Source organism: Monocercomonoides exilis (genome assembly GCF_001643675.1).
Source record: "Monocercomonoides exilis strain PA203 chromosome Unknown scaffold52-633478, whole genome shotgun sequence".
In the NCBI taxonomy this organism is placed as follows: domain Eukaryota; phylum Preaxostyla; order Oxymonadida; family Polymastigidae; genus Monocercomonoides; species Monocercomonoides exilis.
In genome coordinates, this window is record NW_027150597.1 from 438422 (window position 1) to 461198 (window position 22777).

The window sequence follows — 22777 nt, forward strand, 5'->3', positions numbered from 1 at the left end:
AAATCAAAATCCAGTATTATAACATTTCTTTCAAACAACAAGAAGAACGACGCTTGAATGATCACTTTTGATTATTAATTTCACAATTTTTTTCCTTATAAAAAAATGGACGTTTTCGCAACAATTGGAAAACAAAAAGATTTAAGCACAATATGTTATTTCATCAGCAATAACAAATGTCGATTTGATAACAGGTAGTGTCTTGTATATAAACCAAAGTCATAATAAAGACAAAATAAATGAAAAAGTATTTGACTTGTGTTGTGATTACAATACAAAATATAAAAATGTTAAAAATATTCATTTTTTCATGCGCAAACTCAACATTCACAAAACCATACATACATGTGAAAACAAGTTAAAAAAACAAAAAGGTTTGAGATTTAAACGGCATAGTGAATATATCAAGAGATAAAGATCAAAATCTTTAAGAAAAAATTAAAAAATAGTTGAAATGCGAGAATATTTCAGACAACAAAAATGTTAAACAGAATTCATTTGTGTTTCTGCTTTGAAGCGAAACACTAAAATAAAAACAAAATAACCTCATTTTATTTGTTTCCGAATTCCCCATATGTATGGTTGTTTCAGGTGTGAAAACAATGATATTCAAAAACGTTTGTTCACTGCATGAAGCATCTCATATAACCTTCTATTTATTTGAAATTCATCCAGTGCTGTTCTTCTTAAAATGATTTTCCATTGTTGTTTTGCCTATCGGATCATGTGAAAAATGCCTTCTCTTTTGATGTTTCAGCATATGTTGAGTATGCCCAACAAAACTACCTCTTTTATTGAATGAATCGGTCGAAACAATCAACAATTATTTGGAATCTGTTTCTCTTTTCATTTAAGTTTCATAGCTAATCTGCTCCAAAGAAATGAATTGGTTAATTAAAGCCTTTTCATTTTCTTTTTCATCTTTCATGCATTTTACTCAAATCTCTTTGCTTTTTCCAGATATGTGTATTTTGTTGTCTATTTGGCTCCTTTGAGCCAAAACGTACACCAAACAATCCGTTCAACTCACTTTGCACATTATCAATTCACAACCTTCTCTTCTTTAAATCACTTTGTTTTCAAAAACGCACACACAATTGTTATTCTTTTGTTCCAGTCGAATTTTCACTTTATTTCTCTCAATTAAAATCAAACAGCAGCTGCTTTTCTGTCAACTAACACTTTCTTCCTTCCAAAAGTCAGTCGCGTTCCAGTCTTTTCCCTCAAACTCTTAACTCAATTTCATCTCTCTGCCTTTGCTCATTCATTCCTTTCTCAAGCTCCTTTCAAAGCAAAAGCAATCCAAATAGACTCTCCATCAAAATGCACCTTCTGGACCATATGCACCAGCACTCTCTCCGATGATCTATTCATCTTCAAATTCGCTGTTCAGTTGAGGTGGTGTCGGCAGATCGACATCCAACGCATCGTCCAAAGGAAAATCTGGTGGATCATCTGGCGGTGGTGGAAGGTCCTCAAAATCATCAGCGCCCAACTGCTCCTCTGACTCTTCTGTCGGTGTGGGAGGAGCATCATCATCAGGAGCAGCCCAAAATACAGCGTTTTCATTTGTATTCTCATCAGCTTCATCATCAGACACATCATCAGCCACATCCATCTCGTCTGGTGGAGCTTCCAGCGGTGCTTCTGGAAGGTCATCCAAAAGCACATCTCCGCTCCCCATTGCCAGCAGCTCCTCTTCTGGCAGTGGCAGTGGCGGTGTGTCTGGCACCGAAGACAAGTTCGACAGAAGCGAAGGCGGATCAGGCAGATCTTCGCTGATTTCTTCTCCGTCTTCTTCGCTTCTCCTCTCTTCAACCGCATCTGGCGCCTCTCCCAGCTCGCCAGACTCGCCAAACCTTTCCAGCTCTTCCGTTTCGCTTTCAAACTCATCAACGTCAATGTGTTGCTTGCTCTCAGTCTTTTGATGTTGCTCCTCTTCCTCTTCCTCCTCCTCCTCCTCCTTCTCTTCTTCTTCCTTCTCTTCTTTTTCTTTTTCTTCTTCCTCTCTCTCCTCTTCCTCTTCCTCTTCCTCCTTCTTCACCTTCTTCTTCTCCTCCTCCTCCTCCTCTTCTTCTTCCTCTTCCTCTTCCTCTTCCTCTTCCTCCTCTTTCTCCTCTTCTTCTTTCTCTTTTTCCTTCTGCACCTTCTCCTTCTCCTTCTCCTCCTCTTTTTCCTTCTTCATCTTCTTCACCTTCTTCTTGTCATCCTCCTCCTCTTCTTCTTCCTCTTCCTCCTCCTCTTCTTCTTCGGGTGCACTTTCATTCAAAAGAGGAGCTGGTAATGATGGTGACAGCGGAATTGTCTTTTTGTGTTCTGAAAGAGAGTCTGTTTGAGAACTAGTTTTGTTATTCAACAGCTTGTCCCTCTGTGACATTGCCTTTCTTTTCTCTTCTGTCTGCCCATCTGTTTCTGAGTCAGTGTGTTCGCTTGATTCATCATCTGATTCCGATTCTTCTTTTTCTTCTGCTTTTTCTTTATCTTTCTTATCTTTGCTTTCCTCTTCCTCTTCTTCCTCTTCCTCTTCATCATCATCATCATCTTCTTCTTCTTCTTCTTCCTTCACTTTTTTACTTTTTTCTTCACTTTTTTCTTCTTCTTCAACTCCATCTTCTTCATTCATCTCATTGGAATCAGCATTCGTTATTAGCTCTCTTGTATCTGGTGGTGTCTCATCAGTTGAATTGTCTTCGTCTTCATCCAAAAGCGCATGAGCATTGCTTGTTTCAGCCATTTTGGCGCTTTTTTCTTTAGAAGCTTCCTTTTTGGGGTTGATGACTGCTTCTGCAGCTGCCTGCAGAAATCCATTCGGCGAAGAAAACATGGGCAAAGAGAAAGGAGAAAAAACGTTATTGGCATCAGATGCATCTAAAGAAGAAGAAGAAGAAGAAGAAGAAGAAGAAGAAGAAGAAGAAGAAGAAAATGATGTTGAGGACGATGAAGATGAGGAAGAGGAAAAAGAGGTGGAAGAAAATGAAATGAAAGTTGAGGAAGATTCGCTTGAAGAAGAAGAAGTTGGTAGTTCTGAAACAGTAACTGAAACAGAAGAAGAAGCAGAAGGAGAAGGAGAAGTGGAAGTGGGAGTTGGAGTGGAAGAGGAAGCAGAAGATGATGAAGCAGATCCATCTTGTCCATCAGCCTTTGCTTCATTTGCACGTGCAAGTGCTTCTTCTTCCATTTTTCTTATTCTTTCTCTTTCTCTTTCTCTTTCTGCCTCTTCGTCGTATTCTGAGGACTCATCTGACATCTCGTAATCATCACCTTCACCATATTCATCTTCGCCTTCGCCTTCGTCTTCGTCTTCGTCTCCATACACAACAATATCTCCATCGTCATTGTATTCGCCTTCTTCCTCTCCTTCTCCTCCTTCTCCTCCTTCTTCTCCTTCTTCTCCTTCTTTCTTTTCTTTCTTTTCTTCTCTGTCTTCTCTATCTTTCTGTATTCTTTCCATTTGCGCCCCTTCTCCTTCCTCTTCTTCTGCTGGGACAAACAGCCTGGGCGAGCTCACTCGCTCTTCTGAACCCATCTCAGCTGAAGTTGAGGGTTCCAAAGAAGAATAAGAAGAAGAAGAAGAAGAAGAAGAAGAAGAAGAAGAAGAAGAAGAAGAAGAAGAAGAAGAAGAAGAAGAAGAAGAAGATGATGATGATGATGATGATGATGATGATGAAAATGATTCACCTTTCTCTGCTTTTATCTGCCTAATCGAAGGAACACGCGTTTGATTGTCGCTCTGCTCAGATTGAGGCTCAGAAGAAAGAACAGGAACAGAAGCAGCACCAGCTGCTGTGGCTGGAGTGTTGGCAGAGAAGTTCTCTTTCGCCTCCATGCTGTTCAGAAGCGTGTCTTTCCCGTCTGCTTGCGAGCTGGCCAGCTGCTTCGCCTTTGCGCGTGCTCTTCTCTTGGCCTTTTCTGAGGCCTCTTTCAGCATCTCCTCCATCTCCTTCGGGTGCAGCGACCGGACGATGTCTTCTGTCTTCTTAAAATCTGCTGCAAAAACAGCAGGCGGTAGGCCCATCGCAATCCGCAGCGCGTTTTCTGCCCGCTGTTTTGCTGTCAGCTTCGGCTTTTTAGTCAGTTTTGGCAATTTCATCTTGCCAATGTGCGGCGCTTTGGGGCCACATATCAATTCTTCAATGCTGATATCCTTCCTTTCTTTCTTTGCATTGTTCCTTTTGAGCGCTTTCTCTTTCCTCCGCCTCTTCATCCTCCTTTCGTATTCTGAGTCGCTTTCATCCGATCGCTGGTCATCTGCCGAGGAATACACAGAATAATCATCTGATTCGATGCTGCTGCTGCTCTCTTCTTCCTCTTCTTCTCCCGCTCCTTCTCCTTTAACAGTTTTTCTCTTCTTTTTGCTTTCTTTTCCGCTCCCTTCGTTTTCATCCTCTTCATTCTCCCCTTCATCCTCTTTAAGATCGTTTTCTTCTTTCCTCACTTTCATCCGTTTCAAAGTGCCCAAAAGCTTCGTCAATTCAGATTGATCGCGTTGAAACGACTGATCAATTCGTTCTTTCGCATCTTCTGTAATCTGAGTGGGATCTCTCCAATTGACACAGCTTTTCCCCAAATAGCGTCTGAACGAAAGAGGCAAATTCAGCTTGGCCATCTTCCGGAAAAGAGCTTCCACAGTCAACTCGCTCGCGTGGAGCTTGCTGGAAAGAGGGGTCCTGTCAAAAAAGAAAAGAAAAAGAAAGATAGAAAGAAAAAATAAATAAAATAAATAAAATAATTAGAAACATTGGATTTTTGAAATAAACAAATGACACTCAAAAATTATTAAATAAAGTCCAACTTACTCGAAAAACACAAAACAAAGATTTTTTTTTTTCCTTTTCCTCTTTCTTTTTCAAGTGAAAAAAAAGTTTGTTGAAATTTTTATGATTTTTCGTCATTTCTTTTGCACACTCTTCAAAGCGAATGACTGCATTTGGCACTTTTTTCTTAAACAGTGCTGGAAGAACCACAAAAGGATTCTTCGAAACGTCAATGAACTTCAAATCAGTGCACTCAGCCAAAAGGCTTGGAAGAGTTGTTATAAGATTGTCTCTGACTATCAAACGCTGAATCTTCTTCCATTTGCCTTTGATAGCATTTTTTATATTCAATCAAAAAATAAATTCATTAAAATAAAAAAGAAAAAAAAAAACACAGCCACAAAAGATAAGCTTTGCAATCAATAATAATCAACATTGCATACTGATATCTACTGGGAGCATCAAAATCTTGTTCCCTGAAAAGTCGCATTCAACGAGATTCTTAAGATCGGGGAGTTTTGTGTTAATGAAGAACGAGATAGTATTGTAAGACATGTCTAAATATTCCAGCTTGCCCAAACGAGCCAAATTGACTGGCACGTTTGTGAATTTATTCTTTGACAGCTTCAAAGCTTTGATGTCTTCGAATTTGAGAATATCCTTCGGAATTTCTTTCAGCTGGTTATCAGAAAAATCATAATATTCCAGTGTTTTCCAGTTTTCTGATTCTATGTCAAATTTTGCGACAGAGTTGCTGGCATACGAAACATGACTCTTTTCATTCTTGTAATGCCATTCCTTATGTGAAGCAATTTCCAACATGTTGTATTCTAAATCGCAGAATTTCAGAGAAGATGATTCAAAAAGATTCGGACTGAGCTTAAATTTGTTTCCAGAAAGCGACAAAACATAAAGTTTTGTAAAGTTATTGATGAAATCTGCATCTATCTTTTCAATTGAATTACCAGCTAGCGAAAGAATACACAAATATTTCAGGTTGTAAAGAGATTTTGGTACCTGCACATAAATGTTTTCGAAATAAGAGAAAGCATTAAGGCATTAAAACTTAAAACTTTTGCATCACAAATAAATAAACACATTCGACAAGCCAAAAGAAAAATACAAAAAATATTCCTTAGTTTTCATTGCATACTTTTTTGAACTTGTTCATCGATAAATCGAGCTCTTCTAAATTGGTTGGGGTATTTACTTCAAAAAGGTTATCATCGTTGATGAGATTGTTTGACAGATCAAGTGAAATTAGCAACGGTGGAAGAGGAAAGTCGAAGAACTGAAAGAAGTTAGAGGAAAGACTGGAGAAATACGTTATAAAAGCATTGTGAGTAATAAATAAATAAATAAATGTTAAAAAATAAAAATAATAAGAAAATGCTTTTGAATATTTATTTAAAAAACAATTTCAAAACAATCATTTTTATTTATTCATCACTCTCTTTGAGAAATACACACATCAATCTTCTGAGGGATGAAAGCTTTTCCAATGAGTTTCCCACTGTGGTTAGTCCGTTGTGGGATAGATTCAGATAAAATAGATGGTTGTATTTGATCATTTCCTCCGGTTGTGGAAGAATGGTGATAGCATTGAACGACAGATCCAGCTCTGTGCAAAGAGCAGATGGATTAAAATAATTGGCAGGTGTTCCGTCATGTGAAGAATCACGTGAATGTTTATGAGATTGCTTCGAGTGGTGATGCCAAGCATCTCCTTCTTCATGTGCATCAGAAGAAGAATTCGCAATGGAATCGGGGTCAACTTCAGTATCAGAATGCTCTGACAATAAATCTTGTTCGTCTTCATCATCTTCTTCCTCCTCATTATCCTCCATAGACACTCCGATTAACTTTCCCGTATCTTCGATTCGATCAATCTCCTCTTCAATCCATGTTTTTCCTTTCATTTCATCAAACGAACCGTTGGCTGGATGAATTTCGTTTCGTTGTTTCTCATAAAATTTTCTGTGCCTTTTAAATGTACGTCGAACAAAACATCTCAGATCCCATATTGCTTCTTTATTAAGAAGCGGATGAATCGGCAGTAAATGAGGCGGAGGAAGAAAAACGATGCCCTTAAATCTGAGGTCTAACCGTTGAGGCTTCATTGGGATCATTTGGTTATGCTCAATTTCCGTATTTGTTGTGTCATTTGCTGCAAATGCATCTGAAAAAAAACTCTTCTTTGAATTTTCAACTGAGTGAACGTGAGCAACGCGAGCTATTTGCTTTAAAAGTCCCAATATGTACCATTCTTTGTCATCCACTTTTTCAAGGAAAGGATAATCTCTATATAATGTTTGCCTTTCTATCTTTTGTGTACTCAGTTCATCCAATGAGCTGCCTTCTGATGTTGCCTCCAAAACAAACTTTGCAAATGATGATCGTTTTTCACATTCTTCACCAATCCTTTTTGACCTTTTTCCTATCGTTCGTGTTGTTAATTTCCTAAATTCCTCTGTGAAATAATCTTTTGCACACCAGTCGTCCAGAAATAAATCAGGAATGTCTACAGGAAATACAGGATAGAACAAGACATCCACAGCGTTAATTTCTTGACGGATAACTTCAATGTCATATAGAAGAACTGGGCACAATACAGGCTCCTCGAGACATCCATAAGTTACATGATCATTATCATGCCTTGAAAATACAATTCCCTTGTGAAGTTTTGTTGATAATATCCCAGATTTGGGAAGAATATATTGCTCCCAACAGTGATTTAGAGTTTCTTTTTCGTGCCACACTTGTGAATCAAGCCCCAGCATCACAATTGGTAATTCAGAATGTTCAATTTCATGTGCAATCTAAACGAAAAACATATATTGATGAATAGAACGTCACTCAAAAATAAATTTTGTAGCAAACGGGTATCAAAGAAAAAAGGCTGTTTTTATCTCGAAGGCTGAATGCTAAAATTGCAACGTCCGGTGGTGCCATTGAGCCATCATTCTCCTTAATATTTTCCAAATCTTGCAAGGAATTTTTAATATGTATTATCTCATATGGAATCGAAAATATGCAAAGCTTCAACATACTGTTAATAGCAAAAAAATCTAACACAATTTTGTCATCTCCAAGAACCACAGTTCTTGGAAAAACTTCTTGCGCAAGTATACGAACAACTTCAGCGATATCTATCATTGCCCCAGCCATAACATAGCAGGAATACCGTTTGGTACGTTTGGTTCCATCCATTTAAAATTTTTTAAAAAAGGCAATTACCACAATATTTTCCATTTTCAAGTAATACTTACCAACTTTTTTTTTTTGAGATTGATTTTTATTTTTTTTTTTCAATAAATTCAAATTTCAAAAGAAGAGAAAGGAAGAAAGTGTTAACTGATGCAGTGATATTGTGCAATAAGAATTTCAATCCTCTCTTTTAGTTGAAATAATCTTGCTTCATCTATTTATTTCACTCCAACTGGATCATAAAAATTTTGCAGAAAATTGAAACGTCAAGGTTTTTCTTGAATGTCTGTTAATATATATATTTATTTTTCAATTTTTAATATTGTTCTGGCTCAGTCAATATTACATTATCATTCTCAAAAATAATTTTTTTTAAAAATTATTTCAAATGAAAATAGATAAAGAAGTTGACATCTAAAAAATCGTCTTTTACAAAAAATCAGCAAAGAGAGATCATACGGCCAGCAATGATTTTTTTCTTGAAAATACCCAAAACTGCATCGAAACCGAGCTTAACGTACTCATTAATTAAGGTCAATTTGAAAATTCTTTTCGAAAATTTAAGTATTTTCCAACATTATCAATCTTTCAGAGATAAAAATCTTTTATCAAGCCCATCATTTTTTTTGATCATGTTTTCTGTAAGGTTTTTTTTTCCCACATGGGTGATTATTTTTGAAATCATAACTTATTTCGTTGTCTTGATTGTTCAAGGTTGTTTGTCATTGGGAAGAGATTTTTGATACAAATGCTGAATTCATCACGACTGTTTCAAAAACAAATGATTGAGCTGATATAAAGACGATGATCTCTTGAATAAACCTGTTCTCTTTTCAGTGTTCATTTTCTAATATTCAAGGTAGTTATTTGAATCGAAAATTTTGAATGAAAAAATATGATTTCATAAATAATCACCCACATTGACTAATTTAAACAAGAGAACTAAATGAATTAGGGTTAACGCTTAAAGAAATTTCTTTTCAATTTCATTTCATGAAGATATTTGGGCTTGAATATGAAGATAAAATTTCTTCATAATTCAAAAATTGTAAAAATACAGATGTCGCACAAAATACCGGACAAGATCGCTTTCACAATAACTGAAAGAGAAACAATTCTGAAAATTTTCCTCAAATTTTATCTCATCAATGCAAACTCATTTGATATGCAAAACTTTCTTTATTGCTTCATTTGTGCTTAGAAAAAAGTTATTTTAAAAGTTTTGCATATCAAATGGTGGTAAATATTGACTTTCAAGCTTTTTTTGCACAAAGCACAAAAAAACTGCTTCACTCTTAACTTTATTTCGCTTTCTCAGATTTCAAAATAAATTTGATTTTCATATCCTTTAACAGGTATCATTGAAATCAAAACAAAAAGTTTTCCAACATTTCACGAATTTCAAAAAATGAACACATTTTTATTGCATTTTTTGTTCTCAAAAAGCTTACCAAAAGTGCGTTATTTTTCAATGAAAATACCTGAAGACAAATATTTTGTACCAAATGAGTTTGCATTGATGAGATAAAATTTGAGGAAAATTTTCAGAATTGTTCCTCTTTCAGTTATTGTGAAAGCGATCTTGTCCGGTATTTTGTGCGCTGTCCGGTATTTCATGCGATATCTGTATGTTGAATATCCACTTTTCAGTATTCATTCAAAAACATAAGAGACGATTATTCAAACCGAAATTGTTCACAAAAAAAGTCTGACTTCAAAAATAATTACACGAATATCCTTTTTTTAGTTTTTCAGAAAGAGAAATTTTGAAATTTATAATTTCATTTTGAAACTTTTGAATTCGAATGTCTTGCATTCATATTCACTTGAACATATTTTATCCCCAGAAATTTGAAACACTTTTTTTGGGGACTTTGACATTCAACGAAGTGTGATTTGACTGGTTGGTTTGCAAAGTCGGAGAGCACTCGAAATGCTGCTAACACCAGAACATCCAACAAACACGATGTTTTGAATGTTTTGAGAATGAATCTGTGTCAACTTCAAAAAGGATTCTTCGATTGCTCTTGATTTTGAAATCAAATGGCATTTTTAAAACGACACATTCTTCAAGCTGTCTTTCAGAAAAAGAAAAAGAAAAAGAAAAGAATTAAATATTGCAAACAATTTTTTGACTCACAGCCAAAGTGATCGCCAAAAAAAAAATTAAAGCAAATTTGAAATGACGTGGAGGATAAACTCCAGAATCAAAATAAAATAAAAAATAAAATAAAATAAAAAATGAAATTAAAAATTTATGCAAATCAATAAATAAATAAATATTTATTTGAATGTTCGAATAAATATTCAGCTATCTATTCGTCAAGTGCTCGCTTCCGAGGCAGCCACCCATTCCCACCCCATTCTATGGAGTGACTCTTCCCATATACCGCGGATACATGCACGCGTCTCGGATGTGGTACGTGTTCGTCAGCCAGCACAGAATTCGCTCCACCCCAAGTCCAAATCCGCTGTGTGGCGCTGTCCCATACTTCCTCAGGTCCAGATACCAGTTAAATGGCTTCGGATCCATCTTCCTCTCTTCCAGCACTTTGCACAGCTCGTCGTAGTCTGAAATCCTGCTGCTTCCCCCAATAATTTCTCCAACCGTCGGCACAAGAACATCCACACTTTCTGTAAACAGCGGGTCGTCTTTGCATTTCTGATCAATAATTCCCATCAGCCCCCAGCCACACCAAAAATCAAAACAATGCAATAAACACAAAAACACGTTTTAAACACAATATTCATAATCGCGAAACTCTCAAAAAAAAAAAAGAAGAAGAAGAAAGTATTCACCACACCTTCATGTAAAATGCTTTTTGGCACGCTGGGAATCGCATCAGCATAACCGGCACGTTGATGGTGTCCACAAGAAACCGCTCTGGCTTCTCTGGAATGTCGTCGGGATATTCATAATATGTTCCATCTTCTTTCTTCACATCGTGATCCTTCAGCCATCTGCATTAAAAAAAGAAGAAGAAGAAATAAAACATGTAATAAATAAATAAATAAATAAGCAAATAAAATATAGCCTGCTCTATCAAAACACATCCACCCACGAAAGTCTCATCCTCACGTGTTTCATACTGGATGGCTTCCATATATGTCATTCGCTTAAACGGTCGCTGCAGGGGCTTAAAGTCCTTGTTGAGCACGCTCAGATCGTCCTTGCACACCTCTATCATCTTGTCGATGACAGTGCATATGAAGTCTTCTATGAAGCCAAGAAACGCATCAAACTCCATAAACGGCATTTCTGCCTCAAGATGAGTGAACTCTGCCAAATGCCGCCTGGTTGTGCTCTTTTCTGCTCTGCAATTTCCACAAAATCAAGCGACAAGAAAGTTATAATGAATGAATGAATGAAACAATAGTTCGGTGAATAAATTGCGTAAAAACATTACAATTTGGTTTGTTTTGTTTTTTTAAAAAATAAAAAATAAATAATTAAAATAAAAAATAAATAATTAAAATAAAAAATAAAAACTCACTAATAAATCGATTAATCATCCAAACCTATAGCTCGGCAGAATGCAGAACACATTTCCTAATGATTGTATCACAGTTTCCAAATACAGTTGCGACGATTCCGTCAGAAACGCTGTTTGGTCGTAATACTTAATAGCAAACATTTCAGATCCGCCCTCGCAAGCATTCTTCACAATCGTTGGCGGCGTAACCTCCTCAAAGTTTTTGGAATAAAGATACTTTCGATATTCAAACAAAAGCCTCGACCGAACTCTCATTGTTCTCGTAAGAATGTCTCCTCTGTGCTGCAGATGGCGATAATTCATTCTTTGCTCAACCCCACTGTCAGGGTTCAACAGCTGCTCAAATTCTGCTGGGCATGGCCCAATCACTTCAACATAATCCAACAAAATCTCAAATGGCGATATTTCTGTTGTTCCTTTCTGCACTGTGCCCCACGCATCGATGGTGCTTTCTCTCGTCAAGTTTACAATAACATCTGACTTTGCAAGCGCCCCGTGCGCAACACACTGAACTTGCTTCCCCAGATTTCTCAACGCAATAAAAACAAGGTTTTTCCCGTGCATCCGGATTGATGAAACCCACCCGAACGAATGTATCCGTTCCCCGAGATGCTCTGGAACGTCTCCAACCTTGACTTCGGGAGCTGTTGGATCGCTGTTGGTGATTTGGATTGAACTCGAAGGAGTCGAAGATGACGACGCTGCGTCTGATGGAGTCTCTGAAGACGACGCTTTCGCTTCTTCGCGCTTGGCTGCCTTCAATTCCTTTGTCAGATTGCGTCGGATTTCCTTTTCCTTCTTCTTCCTCCCGCTTGTAGTGACTTTTCCTCCTGTCGATATAATCTCTTCTTCATATTTCTTCAGCCCTTCTGCAAGCCTCTTCAAATACTCTGGCGGCAATTCCTCGAACGTCCCTTGCTTTTTCGTTTTTTCTTCCTCGATTTCAACCTTTGAATCCGCAGTTGACATGAATTGTTATTCGATCAATTCCCATCATTTGATTATATTTCATTAATTTTTTTCTGGCCAGGTTTGCAAGAACAGAATGGCCCGCGGGCAGGGTGCTTCCTCTGCACACAAAACAAGCGAAACAGGAGATTGAATGAAAGGCAGCCATAATATTAGAAATATTTTCTGATTTTGCATGCTTCTTTGCTTTTGCGCGAAGTTTCCTTGTATTTGCGTATTGTTTTCGATATGAGTCTAATTTATTCTTCGGAGGCGTCGCACTATCGCTTGTGGCCGTTTTCTTCTGAAAATGCTGCTTCAAGCGTGCTGCAGTCTTCGTGTTCTTCTTCATCGTCTCATCCATTTGGAATAAGCGCCCCACACACCCAAGAGCCGTGCAGCAAACCCTTTTTGCCTTGCTTGATTCGATTCGGCCAGACAGCCCGAACCGAGGACGAAAGCTGCTGTGATGCGTCTCAGAATCATTGCTATGAAAAAACCGTTTCTCAAGGTTATCCGAAGTCGTGCTTCGTTGGCAGCAGTCAACTTCTTTCGTGTGGCCGGACGAGCACCAAGGATGACGATGGAGAAGGCTGGGGATGCGAAGCTTTATGGCAGGATAACTTTGAAGGAAAAAAGGATTTGAAGGATTTGAAGGATTTGCAGCCGAATGCGAAGAAGTTGCTGGAGTTTGAGCCTATTGTTGGGTCTCCTCCACTGACAAATATAGCCGCGCCTGGAGCTGGTGTCGAAGCATGGAACGAGATTTCTTGCCAATCGACTGGGAAGAGGATCTGGAAAAAGGAAAGCAGGTGTTTTGAGTCACCTTCGAAGGGCAAGAGCGCAGAATTTCACGAACGCTTTTTTGTGGGGACGGTTCAAGGGTATGTTCAGGAGTGTGCAAAGGAGCTTGCTTGGCGGGAGGAAAAGAAAGAAAGCGAAATCCGAGATGAAAATGTGATTTCTCAAGGAAACAACAACAGAATGGAGTCTCGTTCTGGCCCTGACGAGCACAACAGCCGCAGCACGAAGCAGTCGCCTGGGTTGGATTCTGTTGGGTCGTGGTCGTCTCTTTCGGACTCTTCATTGGAGGAGCATCTGGCGCAGAATTTTGTCGACTGGCAGCCAGTGGATGTGATGCAGAGGGAGAGATGCGCAGATGTGGACTTTACAGTGAGAGGAGAAAAGAGAACGGAAATAGCAGAGGAAAAGAAGGAGGAGATGGTTGGGCGGTGGCGGCGCTATGAGCTGGAGAGCAGAACGAGGGAGGATGGAGGTGTTTTGGCAGAGGGGGAAAGCAGCAGCAAAGAACAGGAGAAAGGAAAAGAAAAGTTGGAGGGAGAGAAAGATATGGTGAATGGGAATCGGGGGAGATTGAAGGTGATCAAAAGGGAAATCAAAGAGGCGAGAGAGTACTACAAAGTGTTTGGTGTTTGGGTTAGAAAAAACTGGGGTGGAGAAGAAGAAGAAGAAGTGCGGCTGTGGGAGGAAGCTGAAAGAAGGGTGAGAGAAAAAGAGAGAAAGGGATGTTGGAAGGGGGAAGAAGGAGATGCCATTTGCGCAACAATCGAAGAGCTGAAGACCAAAACGAAAGAAGGCGAAACAGGTAAAATGGAAGAAGAATCAGAAAAAGAAAAAAGAAAAAGAGGGGATGCTTCGGCTGCGGATTGAAAGAGAAGAAGCAAAGCAGAAAGAGAAGGAGTGGAAAGAAGCAATGAGCGATATGGAACGGTATGAGCTGAGTCTGCGAAAGGACTATGAAAAGAAGAGTAGAATCGACTGCACAAAGGACAGTGATTGCCGTTCTTCACTTCGAGAGTGTCATGTTCTTTCTTTGCCCACGGAAGATTCAACACCATGTGAAAAGGGCAATGCGACTGCGAGCTCAAGTGATCTGTGCAGAATATCCCCAGCGTTGCCATCTGGGCACTGGCAGGATGCGGCTGTAATTGCTCAAGCTGTCCTGAATTCATCATCTTGCTCCCCTGCTCCCTTTATTCCCTTTGCTCCAGAGCCTGCTCCACCGTTTGCGAACTTGCTTGGACCTCGCTTGTGCTCCTTCAGAAATCAGCATTTAATCAATCAGAAATATTCATCAAATTTGACCATTGCTTCTCCTCGTGCAGCATTTGGGCCATCTCCATATTTTAACTCAGCAAATGATCCGTCATTCAAATCCTTTGTTTTGTCATCGCTGCCTCGCCTCAAATGCTCTGGTGATGATATTTTCTGCCGGAATTCATTCAACCCTTGCTGTATTGAAAATCCACCATTTCCCGTCCAAAAGGAAGGAGCTTCTGAAGTATTTTCTGCAATGTCGAATACTTGCTCTGATGATAATATAAACGATTCGAAAGCGAGTGTCAAACACCTGTCAAGTGATGTTTCAATAGAAAATCATTGCATTACCACATCATTTATTTCATTTGCCTTTTTCAAAAGCAAAGTTCGGGCTAATCTCCTCAAGGCCGAACTTCGTGGGTTGCACGATAAAGGAAAATTGATCATGCGTGCTCGGCTGCTGTCTCAAACTCCTCCACAGATGAGATTTTTGTGGAGCTTTGATGAGCCTCCGGAGAACGTTAAAAAGGAGTGGAAAAGGTGGTTTTATCTGAAAGGAAGGTTCAAAGGTAAGTACTCAAAAAAACAGCTTGAAGCAATATTTTTAGAAAAGAAAAGCAAAGAAAATCGAAACTGCGAAGAAAAGCCAACCTGAAAGGGGAAAAAAAGATTTTTTTTAGTCATTAAGAGGTAAGATTGCTTATTAAAATAGAAGGTAGTAAATAATAATGCATTATTTTATATTTTTTGCGTTTTATTGATATGAAAGCTTTGTTTGACTTTAGTTGTTTTGAGTGAAAATTATTGTTGGTTATTTGTATTTGTTTGACTTATGTTCGAATTATAATAGATGAAATTTGAATAGACTTGTTCAATTCAAATAAATCCATTTAATTCAAATAAAGTTAGTTTATTTTAAATGAAGTTGGTATATTTTAAATAGATATTTTACCATAACTATGAATTGTTTCGTAAAAAATTATAAATTCTGGATACAAACAAGTTTTTTCAAATAGTTCAACTTTTTAGACGAAACATCTATGTTGTTCCTGTAATTACTCATTCTTTCGATAAATATAGTTTTTTTACTGATAAACCATGAAAAACCCGTAACAAGTCTGTCTTTCTCGTAATAACCCTGTCTTTTTTGGTATTCATTTAAATGAAATTGTTGTGGGTTAATGAAAAAAACTTTCAAATCCATCAGTCAGCGAATGAATTTCTATATTTGATTGATTTCATTTGTTTATCATGTTGTGAACATTCATTCTCGATGAAAAAATGACATAATTTTCGTTTATCAAAAGAAAAATTGGTCGAATATTTGAAATATTTTCCATTGTTTTTTGCAAATGTGTGAATGTTTTTTTGTTGTTTTTTTGAAAATCAAAAAATCTCCAGAAACATTATTATTTCTCAATGCGACAATGGTTTCCATTAAAAGAAATGCTCTTTGACAGATATCATGAGTTATTCTCGTAACAAATGCTTCTTATCCGTAATAACTGCGACTTATTAGTAATAAGTTCATTATTCAGAAAAGAATCACACTCTCCGTAAAATATCTAATGAAGATTATTTATTCAAATTAACGCTGAAATCCATCTTGAAAATGTACTTAAAAAATTATATTTTATCTTTCAAAATTGCTAAATGGTACATTTGGTGTTGTTTTTTAAAGAATAAATAATTCAATTTTTAAAACAATTTTGATCTTTTAGTTTTTAATTGGAAATATGACAAAATTCCAACAAAATGAGCTTCAAAGTCAAAAAAAAAAAAAGAAAAAGAAAAAAAAAAAAAAAGAAAGAAAGAAAAGAAAAGAAAAGAAAAGAAAAGAAAAGAAAAGAAAAGAAAAGAAAAGAAAAGAAAAAGAAAAAAAAAAAGAAAAGAAAAGAAAGAAAAGAAAAAGAAAGAAAAGAAAAGAAAAAACTTGAGAGTTTAAGAAATCCTTTGCGACAATTAAATTTTTTGTGAATTGAGTCGGTCGAATTTGCAAAGGAATGTCGACAAACTTCTAATTAATAAGAATAGATTGTTTTTTGATTAAAAACTTTTTTTCAGAAATAAATAATTGAAAATTATTAATTCTTTATATTCAAAAAAATAGTTTAATATTTTTTTCACCATTATTTTGATTGTTCTGATGTCAAATTGAATTGAGGGATAGATCAAAATGTTTTTCCTGGAATAACTCTGTCAGGCTTTGTTTGCACTCTGTTTTTCGGTGTACAAACTGTATGTACTTTGTTAATCTGTAATCTTGATCATAAATCGTCTTTGTCTTTATATTATCGTTAAATTTTTCAAATAAGATATTCTTTTTATTTTATCTCTATTGTTATGCATAATTGTAATTATCATCAGTTAAACAGAACAAACGCAATCAAATTAATTTTGAAATTGGTTGCTTTGATTTAATGAATCTTCAAACTTTAAGATAAAAAATCTCGAAAGTTTTTCACGAAAAAAGATCGCACTTTTAAGTTTTGTTTCTGATTTTCTTAGAATTGTTTCGTTATTTCCAGATATATTCTTTATTGTTAATTATTTTTTTAATTATTACATGGATTTAGTCTAACTTAATTCTTGTTATTATATTTTTTTACAAACAATAGAAAAATTTTTCAAAAAATCAGTGTAGCTTTCAGTTGCTGACTCCTTTTTCAAATTTCTGATATTCCAGAATAAGTATTATTAATAAACTGGTTTGAAAAGTCAATTGATTGTAAATTTTTCGTTCTTTGTAAACGACAGAAATTTCGATCAAGCTTGTTCATGAAAAATTTAAACAAGAAGATATATATGTTGATTTGGGAAAGTGTTTAAAAAGAATATTATATTGACTATGTCTTATCTACTTTTAAATATTTATTTGTTAACTGTTTGTTGAAAAAATGCCTTTGTATGAATATCGGGTTAGAAAATAAATGAGTTTTGGATCAAAAGAGTAGGTCCAAAGCTGGATGAGCTTGTATCGATGGAGATGATGCTGGAAAAGTTTCAAAAGAGAAAGGAGAACAATGTAGAAAGGAAAAAAATGAATAGATCGCGGAGAATATGTGAGAAAAATGTTATTCATTCAGAGACATAAAAACATTCGTTGAGTGAGAGCGGATCGACAGAATACATTCTGGGGAAAGATTCAGATAAGATTCCTGATTGGGCTTTAGAAAAGGAAGAGGAGGAAGAGACAAGGAAACGAACTCCCTCACCTTCTATCTCATCCACTTCAACAACAGACACAGATGCAACATTTGTTCTTGGGGAGGATCTGTGTCCAACTTCTTCTTCCATGTCTAACTTAGTTGATTCAATAGCTTGTTCTTCGCATCATAAAAAATTGATTGTGAATCTGAAAGATTCACTGTTCATGCTGCTTCATGGGAGGAATAATACAAAGGAGATGACGATAGGAACGCTGGAAGAAAGAATGATAACTGCTTCCCAAATCCTGTTCTGGGTAACCAATGGAGCTCTTCATTCATTTGACGAAATGGAAAATCCACTCCAATCATTGGACAATTTGAGTCCTCACATTGTGTTGTTCTCTGAGCACGTGGTGATTTGTATTGTGATGCAAACTGGGAGTTCTTCGTCAGAGGATTCGGGCACATCGTCTGTGTCATCGTTGAACATTGTCTCGTCATCATCAAATGTGTCGGTGATGAGCGAGAGGTTCACGGACTCGCTGCTGCCTTCGTCGGCGTTTGAGGATGAAGAAGGGGAAAAGGAGTATTTGCGGTGGAGGACGCTGGAGCTGCTGGATGGGAGGAAGAGGCATGCGACAAAGAAGTCGGTTGTGTTTTCGATGGGGATGATGCTGTTGGAGTGCATGACGCTGGCGATCCCGTTTGGGGGTGTGAAACACAGGCAGCTGGAGATACGATACGGAGAAAAACCAAAGAATATAGTAACTGATGAGCCGTTTCTTGAGATGGTTGCGAGATAACAGAGGGAACTGATATTTCAAAATAACGAACAATGTCAAAAGAGTTATATCATTTTCAACAGTTATCAAAAAATTGTTTTTTATTTTCTTTCTTTATTATTTTTATTGTTATTTATTATTAATTTGTATCAATAACAGCACACCTTTTATATTAACATGACATGTCCTGGTGAATTTTCTTTTTTGGTGAAATAATCGAGTTAGAGACATGTTTTCCAATCTTTCTTTAGAACTTGGAGAAGTTCTAATTTTTTTTAATTTTGCTTTCTGACATTAATTTTTATTCAATTTTTCTCACACATTGAAAACAATAATTGCACAAATATTTATCCATTAATGAACAATTAAAGCATATTGCGAAGATAAATACACGAAAAAAACCAAACTGAATGAACAAAAGTGTTCTTTGTTGCAAAGAAACATTGATTTGATTTGGTGATATGAAAAAATACATTATCTCAGAAAATACATGGTTAACAGCAATTATTATCAGTTTTAAAAATCACTCGTCATTCAGAAGAATGAAAAACGTTCGAATTCGAAACGAAAGTTCCACGAACATTGTTGAACGCATCGATTTGGATGAATAGCAACTGAAAGCTAAGAAGATTATTTTATTTAAATAAATAAATAAATATATTTTCAAGTATTCATTCACAGTCTTCAGATGATTCAATAAAAAAATTAAGCATGCCTTGTTTTTGAAACTCATTTGTCTTCTTCTTTATTGCTTTATGCTTAAATTGATGTTAAATATAAAAAGTCAATATAAAAACATTTAGGAAATAAACAATACCAAACATTGTTCAGAAAACTGCAATATTTTGAAGGCATTATTATCAGGTTTCACACATTTCTCAGAACTCATCACTGAAAAGTTAAAAGATTGCTTTTCCTTTCAAATCATTTAATCTTCAAAAAGATTCCTTTATAAAAGAAGCAATGCATTAAGTGTTTCTGGTGCAAGTGAGTACCTTCTGTCTCCAATAATTCGTCTTAAGCGAGAGAAAATTCTCTCGCAAGATGCTTCGCTGCAGGGAAACATTGTTAAAGAATAGCAAATATTGGCAAAAATTGTGGGAATAATTCCTTGCTTGCTGATTTCAGAATAGAAAACTTGAGAATTATGATGTTCCACATGCAGAGAGTTGTCCAGGAAAATTGAAGAAAAGAGAGCGTTGAGGCTATCAATATGGCAAGAAGCCTTCAGACATGAAATTTTAGAAAGATAATCATTGAATGCTGACTTTAATCTGAGAAACCAATCCATACTGATTGTTTGTTGGATTTTGAATAGAGATTTCTTGATTTGTTCTGCTGACATTGTTCTATCAATGACTGGAAATTCATTTGCACCAAGTTCTTCAACGTCTTTGTCATCTTCTGAAGTGCTTTCAACATTATCTGAGCATTTGTCTTCCTTTTTTTCAGCTGAATTTGATTGCATGTCATGATCTTCAAGTTGTGTATGTTTTTTTCTTGTATCGTAAAATGATGACTCTTGCTCACATCCTACACAAAAAGGAGAAAGAACCTCGAATTCATCATCAGCTGCATTGATTTCTGCTTGAATAATGCCTGCTTCGTCGAAATCAATTTCATAGAGGTTTTCATCTTCATTTGAAATTGCTTCTTTTTCAATAAGTGAATTTTCTGTCAAAAGAGTTAATAAATGCAGCAAACTGTTGTTTGGTGTATAGATTGGTGAAGTCGATGATATGGAGTGCAAATCTTTTGGAAGCGGCTGAAGTTGAACTTGTGTTTCGGTAATTGCTTCTGCTATTTTATCTTTTTCTGGGCTTATAAGTTGGAGAGCAGAATAAAAAGTCTCAACCGATAACGGAGAAGAGAATGTTGGGTGAGGAAAATTTGTTGGAAAATTTGTTTTTTCACTCTTCGAAAAAAATGAAAGCGCATATTGTTTGTCTGTAAAAAATCCATTTTCGCTGTTCTTATCTTCCATTTCATGAGAAAGTGTTCGTAACTTTTTCTGTTGATTCTTTGTGAACACAGTATTTGGAATTTCTTTAGAAGGACAAAGAAAGACAGAGTTACTTGGCATAATATCTTTTGTGGATTGAATAGATGTGTCGCAACGCATCCTTTGAATTTGAGTTTGATCTGAATCCTTTGAAAATGCAGATGAACATTTGAATAGCCTGTATTTTTCTTTCAATGTCATAAGTTCTGTTGAATAAGACTTTGAAAGCAAACCGTTTCTATAGTCAAGTATACTAATTGGAGTTAAGGAATGAGCCAAAGCGATTTGATCTCCTCGTTCTTTCCCTAAAAATGAATTGAACAGTTGGATTACAATAAAGCAAACTCCATATTGCCAATCGGGGGAAGAAAATTCCTCAAGATCTTGCAACCACATGTATTGCGCAATGGATTTCAGAACATTGGGAAACACATCGCCAAGTTTTGTTTCATCGTTTTCAAATAACAACTGCAGTTGTTTCAGTGGTGCAAGTAATAATTCACATCGGATCACATCATCAATTTTTTCTTTGGATAAAAAATCTGTAAATGACGTATTGTGAAAATTTTTTGTTATGAAACAACATATTTCGAAAAGACAAAGCCACCTTGTTTCTATGAAAGAGGGGCATTTCGGTAAAAACGGGTTCTTTGTTGATGATTTTCTTGTAAACTTTGAAAATGATGTAATTTCTTCCTTTAATTGAACGAAAAATGAATAATCCTTAAAAAGGCGTGTGACAATTAAATTGATTAAGTGGTTACAACAATAAACAAATATCGGTGAAATTTTCTTCGGTGTTTCTTCGACTGAGCACAACTTCGAATGATCTGCAAAGCTTTGAATTGCGAGTTTTTGTGGAAGCAAGCCGTCCGTGCAAAAACAGCGCACTTCTCCTTTCAAATTCGAAACTTCTCCAATAATATCATTAGCCAGATAGAAATAATCAGTGGTTGTGAAACATGCCTTTTCAATTTTCCAGAAAAATGGAGATGCCTTTGTCTGCAACGGAACAATTGTGATGACAGTGTATTTTTTTCCAGCAACTATCCCTCCGTCCATCATTACGGCAACCATTGAATTGAATATTTTTGCATTTCGTTCAGAAATTCTTTTCTTTCCTTCTTCTTGAATAAGTGCTGTCAGCTTTCTATATGTGAGAGTTGGAAATATGGTCGTAGGTGAAAGAGATGGATTATGTTGAGATACAATTATTAATGAAGATATAAATTTATTGAATTCATTGGAGTAAGCAGAAAGAAAAGCAATGTTGCAATGACCAATTAAATGTAAATATTGCTCAACCAACGAATCAAATTGAAAATGAGTTGGAACAATTTTCTTTGCTGACGCTTCAGACAATCTTGAAGATGGATGAAACTTGAAATATGGTAAAATTGTTGATGCAGTTGTCAATGCGCATCGATGATTCACAACTTTATCGCATCCTTTTCGTCCGGAGATGGCACAATTGATTCCTTGTTTGCTGTTTGGACACAAGAAATAAATATGTCCATCTTTTTTAAGAGATCCATCTGTCTTGACAGGAGTATATGCCAACCAAAGCTTTCCATCGCATGTTTCAAAGTGAATTTTACCAATTTCTTCTCCAGTATTTTTTGGGTGCTTGTAGACTAGATTTTAAGCAGAAAAATGCAAATTAATCTGAGTGATATTTTATAAGAAACATACAATTTCCGCCATTGGATGATTTTGTTCTTGTTAATTCCACGAAAGTGCATTCATAGTTCTTTAATTCCTCAACTTTTCTTTCAAACGCTTCAAGCTGCAAAGATGAATCATATTAAAAAATAAATAATTATACATGCTGGGGTAAAATGAGATTGCCAAACAATATTTTTCGCTGACATGCATCTTTGTAATTCAATCGACAATTCTTTGATAAAGTTATTTTTAGTCATTTCACTCATTTTTCAAATGATCTCGACAAACCGACTGATCTCAACAGACAGACTGATCTAGACATGATCAAGTCGAAAAGATCTGTCGATTTGACAATAAAAAGATATTTTTGCATTTTCATGATTTATTATTCATTATATTAATTCTCAAAATAAATAGTGAAAAAAAAATAATAGAAATTATATGTTATCCAATTTTTTAAATTTTCCAAATTGTTAAGTTTCAAAAGTGTTTTGAATTTCATTGTCTGTCAAATTGTCGAATCAATTTGACGGAGTCTGTATGTCGCAAAGGCTTAATTTTATGAATGACTAAGATGAATAATAAATCATGAAAATGCAAAAATATCTTTTTATTGTCAAATCGACAGATCTTTTCGACTTGATCATGTCTAGATCAGTCTGTCTGTTGAGATCAGTCGGTTTGTCGAGATCATTTGAAAAATGAGTGAAATGAC

The 22777-nt window shown here is 36.1% G+C and overlaps 5 protein-coding genes across 5 annotated transcripts; 2 read left to right on the forward strand and 3 right to left on the reverse strand.

Annotated features, from left to right (window-relative positions):
* Nucleotides 1-1366: 1366 nt before the first annotated feature.
* Nucleotides 1367-7964, reverse strand: MONOS_1596 (putative protein scribble; the record flags this gene model as incomplete). Its single annotated transcript, XM_067868864.1, has 8 exons — nucleotides 1367-1888; nucleotides 2045-4667; nucleotides 4906-5080; nucleotides 5198-5771; nucleotides 5908-6067; nucleotides 6225-7573; nucleotides 7635-7738; nucleotides 7805-7964. 8 exons carry the CDS (start codon nucleotides 7962-7964, stop codon nucleotides 1367-1369), a joined length of 5667 nt encoding a protein of 1888 aa, XP_067720682.1.
* Nucleotides 7965-10071: 2107 nt separating this feature from the next.
* MONOS_15620c1 (putative asparagine--tRNA ligase, cytoplasmic) lies at nucleotides 10072-12449 on the reverse strand. The gene is made up of 4 exons (XM_067868509.1): nucleotides 11481-12449; nucleotides 11052-11276; nucleotides 10766-10922; nucleotides 10072-10623 (listed from the first exon to the last, which is right to left on the reverse strand). The coding sequence occupies exons 1-4, from the start codon at nucleotides 12422-12424 to the stop codon at nucleotides 10327-10329; spliced, it is 1623 nt and encodes a 540-aa protein (XP_067720683.1). The 5' UTR covers nucleotides 12425-12449; the 3' UTR covers nucleotides 10072-10326.
* A 203-nt stretch (nucleotides 12450-12652) lies between these two features.
* MONOS_18193 (uncharacterized protein) lies at nucleotides 12653-15119 on the forward strand (the record flags this gene model as incomplete). The annotated part of the gene is made up of 2 exons (XM_067871188.1): nucleotides 12653-14009; nucleotides 14080-15119. 2 exons carry the CDS (start codon nucleotides 12653-12655, stop codon nucleotides 15117-15119), a joined length of 2397 nt encoding a protein of 798 aa, XP_067720684.1.
* A 2718-nt stretch (nucleotides 15120-17837) lies between these two features.
* MONOS_15622c1 (uncharacterized protein) lies at nucleotides 17838-18416 on the forward strand (the record flags this gene model as incomplete). Its single annotated transcript, XM_067868512.1, has 1 exon — nucleotides 17838-18416. The coding sequence occupies one exon, from the start codon at nucleotides 17838-17840 to the stop codon at nucleotides 18414-18416; it is 579 nt and encodes a 192-aa protein (XP_067720685.1).
* A 1187-nt stretch (nucleotides 18417-19603) lies between these two features.
* Nucleotides 19604-22384, reverse strand: MONOS_15623 (uncharacterized protein; the record flags this gene model as incomplete). The annotated part of the gene is made up of 5 exons (XM_067868514.1): nucleotides 19604-19620; nucleotides 19689-20939; nucleotides 21282-22031; nucleotides 22090-22183; nucleotides 22373-22384. The coding sequence occupies 5 exons, from the start codon at nucleotides 22382-22384 to the stop codon at nucleotides 19604-19606; spliced, it is 2124 nt and encodes a 707-aa protein (XP_067720686.1).
* Between the last annotated feature and the right edge of the window lie 393 nt (nucleotides 22385-22777).

Bases quoted from the DNA above. Each gene is read 5' to 3' on its own strand.
- MONOS_15620c1 (XM_067868509.1), bottom strand. From the start codon at position 12,424: ATGTCAACTGCGGATTCAAAGGTTGAAATCGAGGAAGAAAAAACGAAA. The intron at 10,923-11,051 runs GTATGAAACACG...TTTTTAATGCAG, and splicing joins ACATATATGGAAGCCATCCA to ATGGCTGAAGGATCACGATG. The intron at 10,624-10,765 runs GTGTGGTGAATA...ATTATTGATCAG, and splicing joins AAAAAGCATTTTACATGAAG to AAATGCAAAGACGACCCGCT.